A 21,856-nucleotide genomic window follows, 5' to 3' on the forward strand; every position below is an offset into this window, starting at 1 on the left:
ACGATTTTAACGTACTCCAGTTTATTCCTATCTCTCGGACAGTTAATTTATTTAACACGTCCGCCTACCACGCAGGAAATAGTCGTCGGTCTCTCCTTCCTGTTCCTCCGTCCCCACGCCCCATCCTGTCCTCCTGCCGCCGCCGGCCAAACCGCCGCCCGCGGTCGGCAGCGATCGCGCGCCCACGTCGCCGCCCTCCCTGGGCCGCCTCCTCCGGCGCTCCTCTTAACTCGGCCTGCTCCAGCGCCGACATGGGCGTCGCAGGCGGGCGCCATGAGAGGTTGGCAACGCCGTGGCCGTGGACCGGGCGGCGCGGGGGAAAGATGGCCGACGGCAGGTCGGAGTGGGGCAGGGCGACCCAGGCTCTCGGTGGCCTGCAGCAGGACGGATGCAGGGATCAGTGCAGGAGGAGCAGAGCTTGGGAGGCACGGGGACGGGGGACAACCGTGATGTTGGGAAGCGGCGTCGGCGGCGTCGGCTGAGAAACGGGGAACGAGCGGGAGGCTGTGGTGGCGCGCGGGCGACCGCGGCGGCGGCCTGGTCTGGCGGCAGCAGCCAATGCGCTCGGTGTCGCACGGAGCAACGAGGTCAACCAGCGGCGAGCTCAGGTCAGTTCCAATCCATCGACGGCATCAATTTTGTTTTTTGAGAATTATATCAATTTTCTTTTAAAGGGAACAGAAGAAAACGAACCAACCTGGGCCCCAAACAAAACCTCAGAAAAAAGGCAACCTTTTTCTCCCCTCCTCTCTCCGGTCGACAGCTCAGTCTACCCAGCTACGCAGCTAAAAAAAAGTCTACCCTGCTTGTCTGCTACACCTCCATACCTGAATAAGCACCAATTCATCTTCCTCCTCTCGACCTCTCCCCCTGGCTCCTCCACCAGTACCACCAAGCCACAGTTGTTCTTCACACCCAGACTTTGAACTCCGTTCTTCCAGCCGATCCGCGATGCCATCCTTCACCCACCTTTCCCTCACAATTCTCCTCTTCGCCCTCACGTTCCTGCATCCTTCTTCATGCCATCCAAATGATGACCAGACAAAGCCCTACAGTACATACATCCTCCTCCTCAAGCCACGCACCAACGCTAGCAGCGACGACGAGCATCGTTGGTGGCACGAATCTTTCTTGCCGAGCCCACTCGCTGGCTCCGACGAGCCACGGCTCGTCCACAACTACATCGAGGTCTTCACCGGCTTTGCCGCGAGGCTCACCGAGGCTGAGCTCGAGATGGTGTCCAAGAAGAGATCCTTCGTGCGTGCCTTTCCGGACCAGCTGTGGCACCCCTCTACCACGCACACTCCGGAATTTCTCGGGCTGAAGAAAGGCAGCGGCATATGGAGGAACGTCAGCTACGGCAAGGGGGTCATCATCGGGGTTCTGGACACCGGCATCTACGCAGCACACCCTTCCTTTGATGATGGTGGCATCCCGCCACCGCCATCAAAGTGGAAGGGTTCATGCCATGGCGCTTCTCGCTGCAACAACAAGCTCATTGGTGCTAAGTTCTTCAATTTTTATGCCAATGACTCTGGAGATGATGCAGGCCATGGTACCCATACCGCATCCACTGCTGCTGGGAACTTCGTCAGCGATGCCTCGGCCGGCGGCCTCGGCAGGGGCACGGCGTCCGGGATTGCTCCAGGGGCGCACCTGGCCATGTACAGGGTCTGCACACTCCTTGGGTGTTATATCTCAGACATAGTAGCCGGGTTTGATGAAGCTGTCAAGGATGGGGTTGATGTCATCTCAGTTTCCCTCGGCCCTGTTTATAATGTCAACTACACTATTGACCCTGTTTCCATTGGCGCATTTAATGCTGTAGCAAAGGGTGTAGTGGTCGTGGCCGCAGCTGGGAATAACGGACCCAAGTCCTATCTTGAGAATTCTGCACCTTGGTTGCTCACAGTGGCTGCTGGCTCCGTGGACCGCAACTTTGAGGCTGTTGTGCAGCTTGGCAATGGCAATCGCATCAATGGGGAAGCTTTTAACCAGATCTCAAACTCAAGCTCAAGCTCATTTCCTCTTTACTTGGACAAGCACTGCAAGTCCTTGCCTACAAGGAATGTGTCTGGCAAAATTGTGATATGCCATAACACAGGAGCGATGAATGACTCAAGAACAGGATCAATAACTAAGACTGACATCACTGGCATCATGAGTGCCGGGGCGGCTGGCGTAGTGTTGATAAATTGGAAAGATGCTGGCTTCACTTCCGTTCTCGAGGACTATGGTCCTGATGTCGTGCAAGTCACCGTGGCTGATGGCAACAGTATCAGCGAGTATGTGAGGACAACCAGAAAGCCCAGTGCCATCATCATCTACAAGAACACTTTACTCGGCGTCCGTCCATCTCCAACTGTCGCGGCATTCTCGTCCCGCGGCCCCTGCAGCTTCAGCCCTGGCGTGCTAAAGCCAGACATATTAGCACCAGGGCTCAACATCATTGCTGCCTGGCCACCAGTCACTATTCTTGGCTCTGGTCCATTCCATATAAAATCAGGGACGTCTACGTCGACTCCACACGTCAGCGGCGTTGCTGCACTTGTCAAGAGCATCCATCCCAAGTGGTCTGCGTCTGCCATCAAGTCGGCTATTCTCACAACAGCCGATATCGCAGACAGCAGGGGTGACCCGATCTTGGACGAGCAACATCAGAAGGCTAGTGCATATGACATGGGCGCTGGCCATGTCAATCCCACAAAGGCTATTGACCCAGGCCTTGTGTATGACATTAGCATTACTGAATATGCTGGCTACATATGTGCTCTTCTTGGCGATCAAGGCTTGGCAATCATTGCGCGTAACCCGTGGTTGTCCTGCACGAAGCTTCCCAAGATACCAGAAGCTCAACTGAACTATCCCACCATAACGGTGCCGCTCAAGTCAACACCATTCACCTTGAACCGAACAGTCACAAATGTGGGTCCAGCAGATTCAGTGTACACACTGAAGTTGTATACTCCAAAATCCCTTACTATTTGTGTCTCACCAAAGAAGCTGGTGTTCTCCAAAGTTGGACAGAAGATCCAATATAGCATGACGGTGAGCAGCAATGCAAATGATGGGAAAAAGTTCATGGAGGGAAGTTTGAGCTGGGTTTCAAGGAACCATGTTGTGCGCAGTCCGATTGTGGCTTCTGCTGATCTAGATTTTCCGTCTCTGTAATCAGGAAGAGTATGTCATGATATGTTGGATCATCGCAGACATACTCCTTCCCTAATTTTATGTTCTACTAGAGCAGTGACTGCCTGTTAACTAGAAGGGTTTCCTTGCCTGTAAAATAATTGAAATTTGGGCGTGGAGCATCCATTGCTCTGTCGTAAAACTGACCACATACACTGCCAGTTTGTGATGTGGTATGCGTCCTTTATAATTCTGGTACTTTCAAAATATAAATGATTTGGTATCAGATCATTTGTTTGACCAGGTTTGCTTGAATCTTTTATGGAAACATGAAACACTAGGCTGTTTGGATACTGAACTATGGGTTTTGAAACCTGTGGTTTCATGCTTCGTCTGCAAATATTCTGTTGGTGAATGTTCCTAACTGAAATGATTGTGCTTCACTGAATAAGATGCAGATGAGATCTAAAAGGTTTTGGGATTTGTGTATATTTGACGCCCTTTGCTCCAGAATTACCTTATTCATGCCTGGTTATCATAAGACAGTGGCGGTATACGTTGTGTTGTACTGTACCTTCCTGAAGAGTTCATCAACTACTTGGAGTTGTTATAATTCCTGATGTCACCATTTTCTTCTAGATTCACTTCTATTGTTCTATTGTACTTACTTTGCTATCACATAAGAGAATATTGACCCCGGATGTAGTGGATCTCTGTTGTCTGTATCCTAGTAGTTGAAGCATTGCCTGCATTTGGTTTCACTTTATTATACTCAATCCAGCTGCAGTTGTTCTTAAACCTTGCAGAAAAACATCTTGAATTAGTTGTTAACTTGAATAAACTCGCTTCGATTTTATTTATAGCACAAATATATGAAATATTCTAAGCTGTCTTTAGGAGTGTTGACAGCCAGTAATTGTCAAGACAGTTTTGTATATTAAAAGAGCAGAATGGAGAAATGGAGAATAACATTATTGTCACATAATTTCCATTGCACAAGGATAATCTTGATATATAGTCAACTTGTATGGAGGAGAAGCTGATCAACCTGAATGTAGTTTGATTCTTTTTGAAATTGTAGCATGCAGCTATGACAGCCCAAGCTCACGTAGGCTTCTCCTGTCTCTTCATCCTATTTTTGTTTCAGTTCATCAGTTCGGTTCAGCTATTAGTTCCTTATTTTTTTTCTTTTTGAAAAGAGCTATTAAGTCCTAATGCTAATCAATTCGTAGTCATCGATTGGTGTCCATGAAAGCTGCTCTGATTGTAGTTCATGTTTTCTTTTGTAGCAGGCTAAAGAGCTTCAGGTCATGGCTTTTACTCCATTCGAGAGTGAGTTCCTTTTGGTCTATGGTGTATAAGAGAATATGTGTCTTTTCAGTGTTGGTGCAGCTAAGTAAATATTGATGAACCTTTCTCCTATTCAACAAACCGAGTTATTTGCTTACTTGAAATTTCAGTGGCAACTCATGTTAGTATTGTGGGGAGAATGAGCAAATCAGAACAGGAGTCCCTTGGAATAATGTTGGCACCTTGCTGAAGCAAAATTACAGGAATGTAACTTTCTTGTCCTTGTCACTTTTATCCATTGCACATTCCTCATTTCTATTGCTATAATGTTTATTTTAATTTTACGGATTAATGGTTTTCTGTCTCCTTGACTGAAGGTGAAACCATTGTTTATATGCTGTTGGCACCGTATCAATGAGCTCTTGCTACATATTAGAATCTGAATTCTTCAACGTAATGGCCTGAACGATTTGGTTGGCTATCTGTTTACCCAACTTGATTGATATCAGTAACAACTATGGATTGCCTCTCTCTGCATTTTATTATTCTGGAGAGCATCCAAAGATGCATTTTGTGTCCTAGAATGCAAAGCAAGCTGTTACAGAACTCAAATAAATTTTTATTTAGCTGTTTTTATCCTTGTAATGTGACCTGCACGTCCTCCTATTCATCTTGATGACAACTTCATTAGGAAACGATAGAGTTACTTTTGTTATCGTTCCACGCGATTGCAAATGCCTGCCCATTTATGCCGTTATTATAGAGGTATATGTCACTTAGCAAACACTCTTTTTTTTCCCCACCGTAGATTTGTTTTAGTTATTCTTTAGTGCCACCTTCCTATCATGCAGGACGCAAAGGATTGTCTGGCAGTGTTACAACTTGCAAGTATGGATTGCCTTCTGTGCAAGGTATAAGGACGCAAAGGATTGTCTGGCAGTGTTACAACTTGCAAGTATGGATTGCCTTCTGTGCAAGGTATAACAATTACATGACGTAGTTGATCTCACTTCTGTTATAATATACCTCAATTGCATAAGCTAAGCGAACATGCAAATAGAATTCGTACATTATTAATACTTGTAGATTAGAAATTATATGTTCAAGCTCACACATGCGGAAGTAAGATTTTTCTCGACAATACTGGCTGGTCCATTGCATAACCATACAATCTCTACCGAACTTTGTTTGGTATCCAGGCATTTGACCACAGGAATGTTGGAATTCATTTACGATTCCAGTAAGCAATGTGTTTGGCTGCCACAGAACTATACATATAATTCAATAGTCAATTACATCGAGGTCGGCCCATACGTAACATTAATTCCAGTCAGTATACCTGTCATTTATCTCACGCAGCTCTCTCCCCCTGACACCGCTTCTTCCTCCCCAACCCATCTCCCACCTGACAACATCCACCTCGTTGCCAAGCCATGATGCGTGGTAAAGTTGCTTTGTATTGAACTTAAAAGTAAAAAAAGGAGAAGCTTCATGCATGTTTAGATCATGCGTTTATCTTGTGATTTATTTCTTGGAAAACCCCTGTTGCTTTGTGTTCTTTGAACATGTCTTCCTAGAGGTTAGCTTTCTTGGAGATAGCTCCCTTGGAAATAGCTTCCATGGATATTTCTTGAATATTATCATTACTTTGCTGTCAATGAGATCATTACCTTGCATCAAATGCAGATATTTAGTCAGAATAGATTAGACTTATCCATGATGATCACCGCTCCCTGTTCTTGTTTTAGACGCAGACTTATTAAACTGTTCCATGATGTTCATTGTTGGTAGCTAGTGTGTTCTGAACTGTTTTTTTTAAGTTTAAATGATGTTGTGGCTTAAGTGAGAGTGAGAGAGGCAGAGAGATGTTGACTATTACTAGACTGTTGTTTCTAATTAATTTCAGTTTCTTTATCCCGAGTTTAATGTGTAATGAACATGAGTTACTTAGTTACATGTTTTTTTTTGTTTTTGCGAAAGAATTAGAATCACCAAGTATGAATCTGAGAATAATAGCCACAAGCAGCCGATACATGCTCACATGTTTCTACATCGATAAACACAACAAGAAACAGTAATTATATCATCTCAAGATATTACTCACCAGAAGCGGCTAATCTGAGAATAAAAGGATATGTAGACCTTGTTCTTTGTGGCATAGCACCATCACAGTATAAAATTCTTTGCATAGTATTTTCTCCGAATCTTGCATTGTTGCTTGTTGTTATAACATCTTGTTTGTATGGTCTTCTGGAAGCCTATGACATTCTCATCTCCAAGGACCGCAAGTTTAAGTCACTTCAAGCCTTGCCGGTGGGAATGACAAGGAAATTGGTTATGAAGCAACTCAAGACTTAGGATCTTCATTGTTGAAATGAAGCAAAGACTTTTTTTTTTCTGAAACTTGGCATTTGTTAGCATCTGTGATCATAAGCTGTAACATTTTGCCTTTTTTTTGCCTAATATTGCTATTTGTGAACTGGACACTTGTGATGTATGTGTGTCACGAGCTATTTGAATCTGGACGTTTATTTTTATGCTAACTATTTGGTATCTTCTGAATTATGTTGTGTTGTCAAACTTGAACATGTATTCTGCTATGATCGAGGTCATATCCTTTGAGAAAATATTGTTTTTTTGTCTTCTAAGATCGAGGTCATATCCTTTGAGAAAATATTGTTTTTATCTAGTATGTAGTTCAGCTGTAAGCCAAAATTAGGATCGATATTTATCATGCAAAAATGGAAGCAAAACAAGTTTAGGAAATCATTTCACAATTCCATGAGGTTGCCAAACATGAAGTTCGGAATGGGAATTTCAGTTTTTCCAGATGAAATGACCTTATGAATTCATTTCAAATGAAATGAATTGATGATTACCAAACGACCTCTAAATGAATCTCTGCATTAAGGTTTGTTTCTATACAGGCAAGTGAGTTCGGTTTCGTCAATTCTGGGCGATACTGCTGATGCCGCACTGGTAGTATTTTCTGTTTGGGAGCTGTCTGTTGTGAGGGTTTGCAAAGCACTGGTTGTATTTTCTATTTGGACGGTCATGTACTGGCTATCAGGACGGTCATGTACTGGCTATCACAGTTTCTACGATGTAAAATTCATATGTTTCATAAAAAAGTATGTGCACCTATTCTTCAGTGAATTTGTTCTATTAATGGGCGACATACTTGAAATCATCGTCAATCTACTAATTATCCATCCATAGCTGTTTCCCTATGTTGATGGTCTCGTAAAGAAAAGTTTTAACCATGTTGATGGAACAGAGCGATTCATTTTGCGCTGCCATAGTTTTCAATGCTATTACCTGAAAATAGTGAATTGATTCTCTCTCTGCTCTAATTAATTATGCATTCTGCATCTCTCTGTCCAACTGCCTGCTCATTGGTAAATCAGTTTTTTTTTTTTGGAGAACATTGGTAAAATCGGTTTTTTTTTTTTTTTTTTTTTTTTTTTTTTTTGGAGAACATTGGTAACAAGCGAACACAAGAAATTATTAAAATGAACGCTAAGAAAGCAAACGACCAATGAGTATATATTTGTGGATAATACGTTGGATGTCTCTGTTGTTGAATCTGACAAGGCAGAATCGTTCTACAGGAGACGTTTTGAAGCAATTCAGGCTGCATTTGTCCTGGGCCCGTTTCTTAGTCAGAAACCCCACGATTGTGTTATTTTTAATTTGCTCGTTGACAATATACTCCTAGTCCATGACTGATGCTCAAAAAAAAAAAACCTAGTCCATGACCGTCCATCAATAAATGGAATGTTAACTATGCAAACATCAAGAAACAGTAATTATATCATCTCAAGATATTACTCACCAGAAGCGGCTAATCTGAGAATAAAAGGATATGTAGACCTTGTTCTTTGTGGCATAGCACCATCACAGTATAAAATTCTTTGCATAGTATTTTCTCCGAATCTTGCATTGTTGCTTGTTTGTTATAACATCTTGTTTGTTATAACCTACTAGTATTTTCCTTTGTTATTTGGGGAGCCAGTAATAAATGCCATAATGTTGTTAGTAAGACTAATTAATCTCGTCCGTAATTTCTGTGATGCAGGAAAATGTCATAATCTCGTGCGTTATGGAATATTAATTAATTCAGTATGTAATTTTTAGGAGTAATTGATTTCGCTTGAAATTTCTGGAACCAATAAATCCATATCCATAGAATATTCCGTGATTTGGGGATTATTCGAAAATCCTAATTAATTACAGCGAACTATAACAAGGATAGAGTAATAATGCAGGAAACAATAAAACAGGGAAAATTGATACTCCAATAGCCGGTCATGTCTCTATATAAACGACGGCATAAGGAAGCAAGTAAGCACTACAACCACGACGAAAGGAGAATAGAAAGAAATAGTAGTAAAGTACTTCGTCATGGCTCTCATCCAGATCAACGCAAAGGTTTTTTGCTTGATGGCTCTTTTGATGATCTCAACCTCCTTTTTGTCGAGCCAAGCATCAGGGAGGAAGATAGGTACATTTCCACCAAAGCCTATCGATTATAGAGAAATCTGAATCATATTTTCTGTCTCAACAAAGATGTATTCATCGGTTGCTCTTAGTTTTTTCTAAACACTTTGTAACAAAGATGTATTTATCTGAGCAAAATGTTTCCACGTTATTTGTACTTCCTCCGTCTCATGAAACTTATCTTAGTGTCCAAATACATCTAAATTTTGATAAAGTTAAGATAAGTTTCATAAGATTGAGAGAGTAATACTGAAGTAAGACTTTCAGATCTTGTAGAACTCTGTACGTTGCTGAAGGAAAAGTAATCTTAACCCTCCCCAAAATATTTTTCTTGTTGAAATATATGTTGCAAATTGTTAATTAATCTTTATACCAATCGTCTAGTTCACAATTGATATGCCTCATACTGTAAAGAGTAATGCTTCTGCTAATTAGCTAGCATCAGGTAATACATTGTTAATACATTAGCATCTAGTTTCTTACTAAGTCACTCAATCTGCCATGGTACATATATAAATACATGGGTTTGATACTAGTACTTGAAGTTAGCCGTAGTTGTTCTACTTGGTATTTGCACTATATATGGTTTCCGTAGATATCAAATTTAATTACTAACTGTCATACACCTTTTTGTCTTTATTTTAATAGGTATGGAGGCCAGCACTGGCACTGGCACCGCAGAGACACGCGAACCCTACATCTTCCTATGCAAACCTGAAGATTGTAATCGTGCTTGCATTAACGATTATAATGTTTCTGGGCAGTGCCATCAGGATGATGGTGGTTGCTACTGCGATACTCCGTAATTGACACTCTACAGGTTGATGCGGAAATTTGACCACAGAGAAAGTTAGGCAATAGGTTCCCTTGAGAGCATAAGCAATTGTCTTCAATTCCTTTGATAAGTGTTTTCTTTAACGGCAAGAAAAAATAAGGTTGCGCAACGGTAGTTGGATATTTTGATTTTCATTTCAATCGTATATGCTGCAAAAGAAAGTTTTACGTTGGTTGGTATTTTTAATAACTGCCGGAACCCAAATGGCGAACCACTAAAATGACAAACCAGCGGGTGTGGCAACAGAACCAAAATCTATGGAACCAAATACTCTAATATATTTTTACAGTACGTAAATTTTAAAAACTAGCGTCCTTCTGAACAGTTGAATCCTGCCAATGGTGAGTCCTCTCGATCGGGACACCTTGGCGTAGCTTTGTTCCAAGTATCGACCGACACTCGAGTATAGGCACCCGTAGTCCCACCGTCATGGCGATACAACACTTCTCGCGACTGGTTGCTGCGACTATGCATGGCGCCATGGACGGCCACACATGGTAATCCCATCCGTCTTCGTTGATGTAGCTGCTGCTGGTGCTCCAGCTTGTTGCATTGCCCGCGGCGGCGATGGCGCAGAGGTACACGTTCAAGCAGCTGGGCAGGCCGAGGCCTTCGAGACGCGCTGCCATGCCCGTCGTGCTTCAACGTCTCCTTCTTCATCCGCGCCGGGCGCGGTCACTGTGTCTCTCGCCTCAACACGGCGCGCGGCGGGCCGGCAGCGGCTTGGTGTGCCTGCCCGTTCTCCGCGAGGCCGTGGGAACCGTCGCAGTGTCGCACGTCTGGGTGTCGCTGTCCAATCACGAGCATGAGGAGATGGCCGTGCGCGACTGCATCGGGCTGCTCGGGTACTCCATCGATGAGCTCGGGTGGTCGCTGGACGCCATGGCTGAGCCCGTCGACGGCGCAGAGCTGGAGGCAGAGACAGAGCACGAGACGGCGTCCGGTGGCGTCCGCAAAGGCACGCGTGTCGACTGTCGAGGACGACCTGCACGATGCAGCTCGTGCCCGGCACGTTCCCCACCGCCCTTATCTGGAACACAAGGCTGCTCATCTCTTGGTATATCTCGGCTGTCTCGGGATGCGGGCTGCCGTCGACCTCAAAGACATGGATGCTGTGCTCGATCTGTATCCAACTCCCCTTGCATTCATGGCGCATTTGAGGCTATCGGCTTCATTGTACCAGGCCCGAGCCTGCAGGTGTGCACACTGTGCAGCCCGCCACACGGCCCAGAATTTTTTGGCCTACTATACTAAGGGTATCTCCAATCCGGCGACCCAAACGGACGCGCTGGGCCGTCCGTTTTAGGCAGTTTGGGTGGCCGCGCGGACACCTGGACAGCGGTCTGCGTCCACGTGTCCGTTTGGGTCGCACGCTGTGCCCAACGGGGCGACCCAAACGGCCGCCACGTGGTTCGTCTTCCCTGCGCCATGGCAGGCCTCGACGGGACAGCAATGGCGCACGGGAAAGTTCCCACGCGCACCAGGTTCCTGCGCGCGCGAAAAGGCCATGGGTGCGCGCTTGCGCCCAAGTTTCCCGCCCAAGGCCGCCTGCTATAAAAGACGGCGGCGGCCTCACATATCCCACACCCAGTAACATCCCAACTTTTCAAACCAATAAAGAAGATCAATTCCCTTTTCCAAATTTTGGACAAAAACTTAAATTGAGTTGCATAGTGTGCATAGTGATCTTGCATGTAGATTGTGATCTTTGCCATGATTTGTTTGTTTGGAGTGTGGAGCATGTTTGCTAAATCCTAAAACCCTACCCCATTTCAAAATCAAGGAGAAAAAAAAATAAATAAAAGAAAAGTCATATGTGGGCATATAGCCACAATTGCAAATCTTGGCCTATGCCATTTTTACTTTAGCTAAAATGGTTGAAACCATGACCAAACTCAACCTAACCCTAAATGAACCCAAAACAATGCATTTTGGTCAAAGAAAATCAAAACAAAAGAAAAGAAAATGAAAAAAATCTAACACATGTGATAATGGTCACTTGTGCCATTTTTAACATGTTACCACTTTGAACCCCTGTGGTTATTTATTTATAAACCAAACTTTCTCAACTCTTTGCTCCTCATCGAAGAACTCATCAAGGTGATCACAATGGTGTTGACCAACCTTGCTGATTCATTTTCAAATTCTTATAAATGGCATGCAAAGTTGCAACATTGAATCAGATTATAGATCAACCCCATTTTGAATTTCACAGAACCTTTTCCATTTTGCAAACCAACACCATCACTAGATGCCAAACATTATTTGAATCACACCCATAAAATATTTTGGCCAAATTCAAATTTGAATTTCATGCGGCCATTGTGTCGAGCACCTTGTGTGCACTAATCTGCCAACTACATACACTCTAATATCCAGTGGTTTTTAACCTAAACTCTAGCCCCATTGACCTTCCTCAGCACCCTCTTGCGCCCCTTGAACAATGCCAAGCACTTGTGCCACAATACCTTGATGATTTTGACCAAGACATGGCCATGCCGAGGTGATCATGCCACCCACCATGCCATCATCCTCTCCTCTCACTTCTGGCTCACCTCACCTTGTCCTTGAGCCTCCCCTCTCTCTTCTGAACCTGCTGATGCAAGCCCTGGGCCGAGGAGAAGCGTGCAACGCCCAGGCAAGGACGTGCCCGTGTTAGCCACGACGCGCCAGAGCATGCACAGACACACCCCTGGACACGACGGTGCACGGCTTCGCCTCGTCGTTGTCGACCTCCCCTCGCCCTCTCCTTTCTCCCACGCGCTCAGGACGTCACCAGCTACCTCCCAGACATGCTCACCTGCCTGCGCAAGCCCTGTCGCCGTCGTCCTCGTCGACGTCGTCCGCCGCGGTACCGCCAGACGCGTCACGTTCCCCGCCGCGTCAGACCACCATTTTATGTGCCATGACGCTCGTGATGATCGCCGTGACGCCCTGAACAGCACCGCATCCTCGCCAACGTCACTGAGCCCCTGTAGCATCGTCGCCATGGTCAACCTGCCCGTGCGCCTCGGCACCTCGTCCCCGCTATAAATAGAGCACTCCCCCGCTCATTTCCTTCACACCAATCTCCTCCTCTCTTCTCACTGAGCCACCTTGAGCATTGCCCCGCCTCAATTCAGCCCGTAGCCACCCAACTTCTCGCCGGAGCTCCGCCAGTACTTCTGCAAGTTCGCCGTTGATGCGTGCAGTCAACACGTCCGTTGGGAACCCCAAGAGGAAGGTGTGATGCGTACAGTAGCAAGTTTTCCCTCAGAAAGAAACCATGGTTTATCGAACCAGTAGGAGCCAAGAAGGACGTTGAAGGTTGATGGCGGAGGAGTGTAGTGCGGCGCAACACCAGGGATTCCGGCGCCAACGTGGAACCCGCACAACACAATCACAGAACTTTGCCCCAACGTAACAGTGAGGTTGTCAATCTCACCGGCTTGCTGTAAACAAAGGATTAGATGTATAGTGTGGATGATGATGTTTGTTTGCAAAGAACAGTAAAGAACAATTGCATTAGATTGTATTTCAGATGTAAAGAATAGGACCGGGGTCCACAGTTCACTAGTGGTGTCTCTCCCATAAGATAGCAGATGTTGGGTGAACAAATTACAGTTGGGCAATTGACAAATAAAGAAGGCATAACAATGCACATACATATATCATGATGAGTACTATGAGATTTAATCGGGGCATTACGACAAAGTACATAGACCGCTATCCGAGCATGCATCTATGCCTAAAAAGTCCACCTTCGAGGTTATCATCCGAACCCCCTCCGGTATTAAGTTGTAAACAACGGACAATTGCATTAAGTATGGTGCGTAATGTAATCAACACAAATATCCTTAGACAAAGCATCGATGTTTTATCCCTAGTGGCAACAGCACATCCACAACCTTAGAACTTTCTGTCACCGTCCCAGATTCAATGGAGGCATGAACCCACTATCGAGCATAAATACTCCCTCTTGGAGTCACAAGTATCAACTTGGCCAGAGCCTCTACTAGCAAAGGAGAGCATGCAAGACAATAAATAACATATATGATAGATTGATAATCAACTTGACATAGTATTCAATATTCATCGGATCCCAACAAACACAACATGAAGGATTACAAATAGATGATCTTGATCATGATAGGAAGCTCACAAGATCTAACATGATAGCACAAGGAGGAGAAGACAACCATCTAGCTACTGCTATGGACCCATAGTCCAAGGGTGAACTACTCACACATCGATCCGGAGGCGATCATGGCGATGAAGAGACCTCCGGGAGATGATTCCCCTCTCCGGCAGGGTGCCGGAGGCGATCTCCTGAATCCCCCGAGATGGGATTGGTGGCGGCGGCGTCTCTGGAAGGTTTTCCGTATCGTGGCTCTCGGTACTGGGGGTTTCGCGACGAAGGCTTTAAGTAGGCGGAAGGGCAGGTAAGGAGGCGTCACGAGGTACCCACACAACAGGGCCGCGCGGCCAGGGCCTGGGCCGCGCCGCCCTGGCGTGTCGTCGCCTCGTGGCCCCACTTCGTTTACTCCTCGGACTTCTGGAAGCTTCGTGCAAAAATAGAACCCTGGGCGTTGATTTCGTCCAATTCCGAGAATATTTCCTTACTAGGATTTCTGAAACAAAAAACAGCAGAAAACAGCAACTGGCGCTTCGGCATCTCGTCAATAGGTTAGTGCCGGAAAATGCATAATAATGACATATAATGTGTATAAAACATGTGAGTATCATCATAAAAGTAGCATGGAACATAAGAAATTATAGATACGTTTGGAACGTATCAAGCATCCCTAAGCTTAGTTCCTACTCGCCCTCGAGTAGGTAAACGATAACAAAGATAATTTCTGAAGTGACATGCTATCATAATCTTGATCATACTATTGTAAAGCATATGAGATGAATGCAGCGATTCGAAGCAATGATGAAGATAATGAGTAAACAAATGAATCATATAGCAAAGAATTTTCATGAATAATACTTTCAAGACAAGCATCAATAAGACTTGCATAAGAGTTACTCATAAAGCAATAAATTCAAAGTAAAGACATTGAAGCAACACAAAGGAAGATATAAGTTTCAGCGGTTGCTTTCAATTTCAACATATATATCTCATGGATAATTGTCAACACAAAGTAATATAACAAGTGCAATAAGTAAACATGTAAGAATCAATGCACGCAGTTGACACAAGTGTTTGCTTCTGGGATAGAAAGAATAGGCAAACTGACTCAACAATAAAGTAGAAGATAGGTCCTTCGCAGAGGGATGCATTGATTACTATATTTGTGCTAGAGCTTTTCATTTTGAAAACAAGAAACAATTTTGTCAACGGTAGTAATAAAGCATATGTGTTATGTATAAGACATCTTATAAGTTGCAAGCCTCATGCATAGTATACTAATAGTGCTCGCACCTTGTCCTAATTAGCTTGGATTAACACGGATTATCATTGCATAGCATATGTTTCAACCAAGTGTCACAAAGGGGTACCTCTATGCCTCCTGTACAAAGGTCTAAGGAGAAAGCTCGCATTGGATTTCTCGCTTTTGATTATTCTCAACTTAGACATCCATACCGGGACAACATAGACAACGAGATAATGGACTCCTCTTTAATGCATAAGCATTCAACAACGATTAATATTCTCATAAGAGATTGAGGATTAATTGTCCAAACTGAAACTTCCACCATGAATCATGGCTTTAGTTAGCGGCCCAATGTTCTTCTCTAACGGTATGCATACTCAAACCATTTGATCATGAAAATCGCTCTTACTTCGGACAAGATGAACATGCATAGCAACTCACATGATATTCAACAAAGGTAAAGTTGATGGCGTCCCCGAAACATGGTTACCGCTCAACAAGCAACTTATTAAGAAATAAGACACATAAGTACATATTCTTCACCAAAATAGTTTTTAAGCTATTTGTCCCATGAGCTATATATTGCAAAGGCAAAGAATGGAAATTTTAAAGATAGCACTCAAGTAATTTACTTTGGAATGGCGGAGAAATACCATGTAGTAGGTAGGTATGGTGGACACAAATGGCATGGTTATTGGCTCAAGGATTTGGATGCACGAGAAGAATTCCTCTCAATACAAGGCTAGGCTAGCAAGGTTGTTTGAAGCAAACTCAAGTATAAAAGGTGCAGCAAAGCTCACACATGAACATATTGTAACTATTATAAGACTTTATATTGTCTCCTTGTTGTTCAAACACCTCAACCGAGAAAATATCTAGACTCTAGAGATCAATCATGCAAACCAAATTTTAACAAGCTCTATGTAGTTATTCATTAATGGGTACAAGGTACATGATGCAAGAGCTTAAACATGATCTATATGAGCACAACAATTGCCAAGTATCACATTATTCAAGATATTAAACCATTTACCACATGCGGCATTTTCCGTTTCCAACCATATAGCAATGAATGAAGTAGTTCAAATTTCGCAATGAACATTAAAGATGAAGCTAAGAACACATGTGTTCATACGAAACAGCGGAGCGTGTCTCTCTCCCAAACAAAGAATGCTAGGATCCGATTTTATTCAAACAAAAACAAAAACAAAAACAAACAGACGCTCCAAGTAAAGCGCATAAGATGTGACGGAATAAAAATATAGTTTCACTAGAGGAACCTGATAAGTTGTCGATGAAGAAGGGATGCCATGGGCATCCCCAACCTTAGACGCTTGATTCTTCTTAAAATATGAAGGGATGAACCACGGGGGCATCCCCAAGCTTTGCCTTTTCACTCTTCTTGATCATATTGTATCATCCTCCTCTCTTGACCCTTGAAAACTTCCTCCACACCAAACTCGAAACAAACTCATTAGAGGGTCGAGTGCATAATTCATATATTCAGAGGTGACATAATCATTCTTAACACTTCTGGACATTGCACAAAGCTACTGAAAGTTAATGGAACAAGGAAATCCATCAAACATAGCATAACAGGCAATGCGAAATAAAAGGCAGAATCTGTCAAAACAAAACAGTTCGTAAAGACGAAATTTAAAGTGGCACCATACTTGCTCAGACGAAAATGCCCAAATTGAATGAAAGTTGCGTACATATCTGAGGATCACGCACGTAAATTGGAAGATTTTTATGATTTTTCTACAGGGACTACTGCTCAAATTCGTGACAGCAAGAAATCTGTTCCTGCGCAGCAATCCAAATCTAGTATTGGCTTTACTATCAAAGACTTTACTTGGCATAACAATGCAATAAAATAAAAATAAGGAGAGGTTGCTACAGTAGTAAACAACTTCCAAGACTCAAATATAAAATAAAGTGCAGAAGTAAAATAATGGGTTGTCTCCCATAAGCGCTTTTCTTTAACGCCTTTCAGCTAGGCGCAGAAAGTGTGTATCAAGTATTGTCAAGAGATGAAGCATCAACATTACCTCGGGCATTACGCCTACCTTTCTTATTCTTTTTCTTACTCTTTGATTTAGGGAATACATGTCTACCTCCCGGTGTAGAGGTGAATTTTAGGGTGCCTTCTCCCACATCTATGACTCCTCCCAATAGTTTCAGCAGCGATCTTCCGAGTGTGATTTGTCCTGTTCCTACACATTCAATAACAAGATAATCAGTGGATATTGTTCTTCCAAGAATGGTTGTATGTACACCCTCGGTTATTCCCTTAGGAATTATAACAGAGTTATCAATGAGAGTTATTCCTTCTCCCCCTTCAACAAGTCCCCAAAGTGTCAAAGATTCATAAATACTCTTAGGCATAAGGCAAAATTCAGACATAATATCATAATTGGCATGAAAAGTTTCATCACCTATAACAATTTTAATAGTAGGGTCCCTGTTGTGGGTATACTTCATAGGTGTACCATCGACAGTGCCTAGATCCGGCGAGCCCGGGTGGCCCACAGACGGTGATGAGGCATGTGGCCCATCGGGCGGCCCAGTTGCTGTTGATCATGAAGGAAGAAGTCCGAGTCCAGGATCGAGCAGGCCGGATCCGCACCGACATAGGAGTGACCCGGATCCATGGAGGCCCATGAGGAACCCGGATCCGGGACGACGTGTATGGAAGGCGGATCCGTGACGTGCACGGCAAGATATTGTACCGTAGTTAGGCTATCCGTAATCCGGCTAGGACTCTCCATGTAAACCCTAGATCCGTGCGCCTTTATAAGCCGGATCCCGGGAGCCCTAGAGGCACAACCACAACTCATTGTAACAACGCGAAAGCGCCCGGATAATTCCGGACAAGCGGCAGCAGGCCTCGTCATCGTGCGGGTGTTCCGAAGCTGGGTAACTCGCGTACCACCGTCCCGTGTGCACTCCGCCCTATGGCCCCTACTTCTTCTCCCCCTCGTGAGGATCCCTCCTCCGAGGTACCGTCGATTAGGCAACGACGGTTGGCGCCCACCGTGGGGCCTGCGGCGTCCGGGAGGCCGAACCGGGAGGGTTCCGCCATGGGAAGCTACGACGACACCATCGCCGTGGGGCGTGTCCTTTACGCCGGAAATCTGCCGATCGTCCCTCCGGATGAATGTTGGATTCCGGCTAAAACCGACCCCGTCAAGCTCTCCATCGTCCCAGTTGGCGGCATTCACATCTTCATCGGGGAAACCGTAGATTCCGACGGAAACCCACTGGTAAGTAGCGCTGACGCGACCGCCGCTGAGCAGGACGCAGTCGCGAAGATCCGATCTGAGACGCTGGAACTTCCTAGCGAAGGTTCCGCCTTAGATGTGGAAAAATCGAAACCCACCCAATCCGCCCCTGAGCAGGAAATAACGGTGGAAGACCAATGCAGATCCGCCTGGGTCTCCCAGGTGTTAGAGAAGTAAAGGTGTCACTTCGTACACTTTTTGGCCCATACCGCCGGAACCGCCCCTCATGAAGTCGGAGCTGGTCCCGTGCAGGTTGAGGCCCCGGAAAACAACGCTGCTCCGGATCAGCAGGAGGCTCTCGGAGAAAGCGAGACTCCGGCTGAAGAATCGATCTTGGGAAATCTAAGCCCAATTTCCGGAGACTCCCCGTCCACGGAATCTGATGACTTCGTCCGCAAGCTAGGGGAGTATGGTTTCAGCGATCAGCTCGAAGTCGACTCCGCCCAGCCTAAGCAGGTTCTCGCAATTGTAGCGGCGCTCGGAGAAGACGGATCAGAAGTGGCAGACACTCAATCCGACCCCCAGCCATCTCACCATGGATCTCCGATGTCGCGAGAACGGCCCCGTAGGGATCCCTCCTCGGAGAGCCTCCTATCGCCTGAAGAGATAGTTGCACAAGCACGCATGGATTTGGTCGCAAAATCAGACGTCCTCAACAAGCCAATAACTCCTGGCGATGCCGCAGATCCGGAGGCTTTAGAGGCCACCGAAAGGAGATGCTGGCCACGGCCAAAAAGTTTGCCAATACCGCTACTTGCTATATTGGATGAGAGGGAAGAAGCTGCACTGATCATGGATCGTTTTGAAAGACAGGATCGCGAAGTCACCGCTACACTCGAGCAAGTCAAGAGTATGAGAGCGGAGTGGGAGGTGAAAATGACCTACGCACAGGCGGAGGCTGATAGAATCGTCAGAGAAGCAATCCCTCCCCGCAGGATCAACTTCGCAACACCCGCCGAACAGCAGCCGCTCGCCACCCCAAAGGATAATTTGGCAAGAGCTGCAGAAATTCTGAAGAAAAGTGACGAGGAGGTTGACATCAACTACCTGCGCACGCTCGTCGCTTCAGCGGTTAAACAGCAGAGCAAGGCAGATACTTCGCGCAAGTTGGAATCCAACCCGGAGCATTGCGTCTCCACTGCGCGCAGAAGGACGCCCGCAACGATCGCCATCGAGATGACGAGTCGCGAACCGGATCCTCGGAACGCAGAAGGAGAGCCAGGGAACACCCAAATCCAATCCCCGTACCATCAAAGACGCCACCGTCAGATCCAAGAAAGGGAAAGGACGCAATGTACTCCGGACGAGACAAGTACCGCAACGCCTCTCCTCCGCCTAATGGTTACCCGCGTCCCCCTCGTCGCCACAGTCCAGCCGGAAACACCAGACCTCAAGGGCATGGTGGAATTATTATCCGCGACATCGTGATGCCTTCCGGAAACCGGAACAGGGAGCGCACGCCGGAGCCTCGCCGGAATCAGAACAATGATCGTGAGCCCGAGCCTAGGAGGAGCCGGAATGAGGAGCGTGACCCGGAGCCCCGCCGGAGCCGGAACGACCAGGGCAGCCAGCGTCACGGCGAGGGCAGCCACGGAGCCGGAGCCAGCACCGGGAGGGCCGGGGAGAATCTGCAGGCGGAAGCAGAAGGTCGGATCGGCCCCCTCGCAGGTCTCCCTCACCACCACCTAGCGGTGGCGGCGGAGGTGGAGGCGGAGGCGGTGGCCGGAGATCTCGCTCTCGCTCAAAGTCCCCCCGACACGGCTCGCGCGACGCGCGGGAACGCCTCAACGAATACAGAACCGACTACATCGGACCAAAGTGCTTTGGCGAGGATGATTCGAGAGGAACCAAAGCCAAGGAGCTCCCTCAAGTTACCCGGAAACTTGAAGCATTATGATGGCACCGAAAGGCCGGATACCTGGATTGAGGATTACTACAATGCGAGTAACCTTCGCCGGAGGAACCCCTAACATCGCCTGCCGCATGCTCCGAGTTGTACCTTGTAGGACCAGCCCGGATCCGGCTCGGCGACCTCGAGAAAAACTCCATCTTTTGCTGGTTCGACACTGAAGACCGCTTTTGAGAAACACTTCGGGGGCACCTACAAAAGACCTGCCACAGCAAGCGACTTACAAGCTTGTATCCGGAAGAAGGGAGAAACCTCAAGAAACTTCCTCACACGATGGTTGGCATGCGAGGAACGAGTGCGAAAACGTCGATCACACCACTGCCATGTACGCCTTTATTGGTGGACTGCAGAGAGGAGGATTGTCGAGGCATAAGCTTACATGTTTGGCTAATGCCAACAAGCTGACTTTGGATGAGATGATCTCCATTGCCGGTGATCACACTGCCGCCGATGACGACGCGAGGCGGTGATATCGCAGCTACGAGCAATCCCCTGCACCAGCAAAAGAAGAACCGTGATAACGGTAACAACAGCGGCCACAAGCGCAAAAACCACGATGACCGGAAGAGTGGCGGATCCGAGATGGTCGCCATGGCGTTCCAACGCGGAGGTTCGGGGAGGCGGAAGAGGACGCGGCCGTGGAGGCGGAGCCGGCAGGGGTCAGCGGCATGGCACCGAGGTCACTGCCGGCGGATCCCGCGCCCGCAAACCTACGAGGAGTACGGAGACATGCCCTGCCCGGCCCACTTGGATCCGGCTACGGGGAAGTCCACTCACACCAACCGCAACCGCAAGTGGGTCAACGACCTCAAGAACGACCCGGAGGCGAGGATACAAGCGAGCCCGGAAGCACCGCCCACGCGGCAAAGGAGGCAAGGGCAAGAACAAGGACAAGGAGGAAGAGCAGGTTCCGAGGCGATGGACGAGGATGATAACTCGCCGGATCCCAAAGCCGGATCCGCGGGTAAATCCAACCCCTTCGAGAAAAAGAGCGTGGGGGCTTATCACACCTTCCTCGGAACCCCCACGGTCCGCGCTACAAAATCAGCTACCCGGATCCTGAACGCCACGGTTCCGGGCTGTGCCGCGATATGTCGGGTGGTCGGAAGTTCCGTGCACATTTGACAGGGAGGATCATCCCGCCATTGTGCCGAAAGAATACTAGGCCTTGGTTGTGAGTCCCCGCATAGACGGGTATGACTTCTCCAAGTGCCTCATGGATGGCGGAGCCAGCCTGAACATCATGTACCTGGAGACTCTGGAGCGGATGAACCTCACCAAGGAACAGCTCAAACACAGCACAACTGAGTTTCACGGCGTGGTTCCGGGTAAGAAGGCGAATTCCCTCGGCAGCATCACACTTCCCGTGGCTTTCGGCGATGTTCATAATTTCCGCGAAGAAAAGATCACGTTCGAAGTTGTGCCCTTCAAGAGCTCCTACCACGTCATCTTCGGCAGGCCCACTTACCACAAGTTCCACGCAAGAGCGTGCTATATTTACAACAAGCTCAAGATGCCGGGTCCCAATGGTATGATCACCATAACCGGA

At 46.5% G+C, this 21,856-nt stretch overlaps 1 protein-coding gene across 1 annotated transcript; it reads left to right on the top strand.

Moving 5' to 3' along the window:
* Positions 1 to 583: 583 nt before the first annotated feature.
* Positions 584 to 3,426, top strand: LOC124695821 (subtilisin-like protease 4). Its single transcript, XM_047228635.1, has 2 exons — positions 584 to 608; positions 682 to 3,426. Exon 2 carries the CDS (start codon positions 952 to 954, stop codon positions 3,169 to 3,171), a length of 2,220 nt encoding a protein of 739 aa, XP_047084591.1. The 5' UTR covers positions 584 to 608; positions 682 to 951; the 3' UTR covers positions 3,172 to 3,426.
* The last annotated feature ends 18,430 nt before the right edge of the window (positions 3,427 to 21,856 follow it).

This window comes from Lolium rigidum, chromosome 3 (genome assembly GCF_022539505.1).
Source record: "Lolium rigidum isolate FL_2022 chromosome 3, APGP_CSIRO_Lrig_0.1, whole genome shotgun sequence".
Lineage (NCBI taxonomy): Eukaryota > Viridiplantae > Streptophyta > Magnoliopsida > Poales > Poaceae > Lolium > Lolium rigidum.

Bases quoted from the DNA above. Each gene is read 5' to 3' on its own strand.
- LOC124695821 (XM_047228635.1), top strand. From the start codon at position 952: ATGCCATCCTTCACCCACCTTTCCCTCACAATTCTCCTCTTCGCCCTC.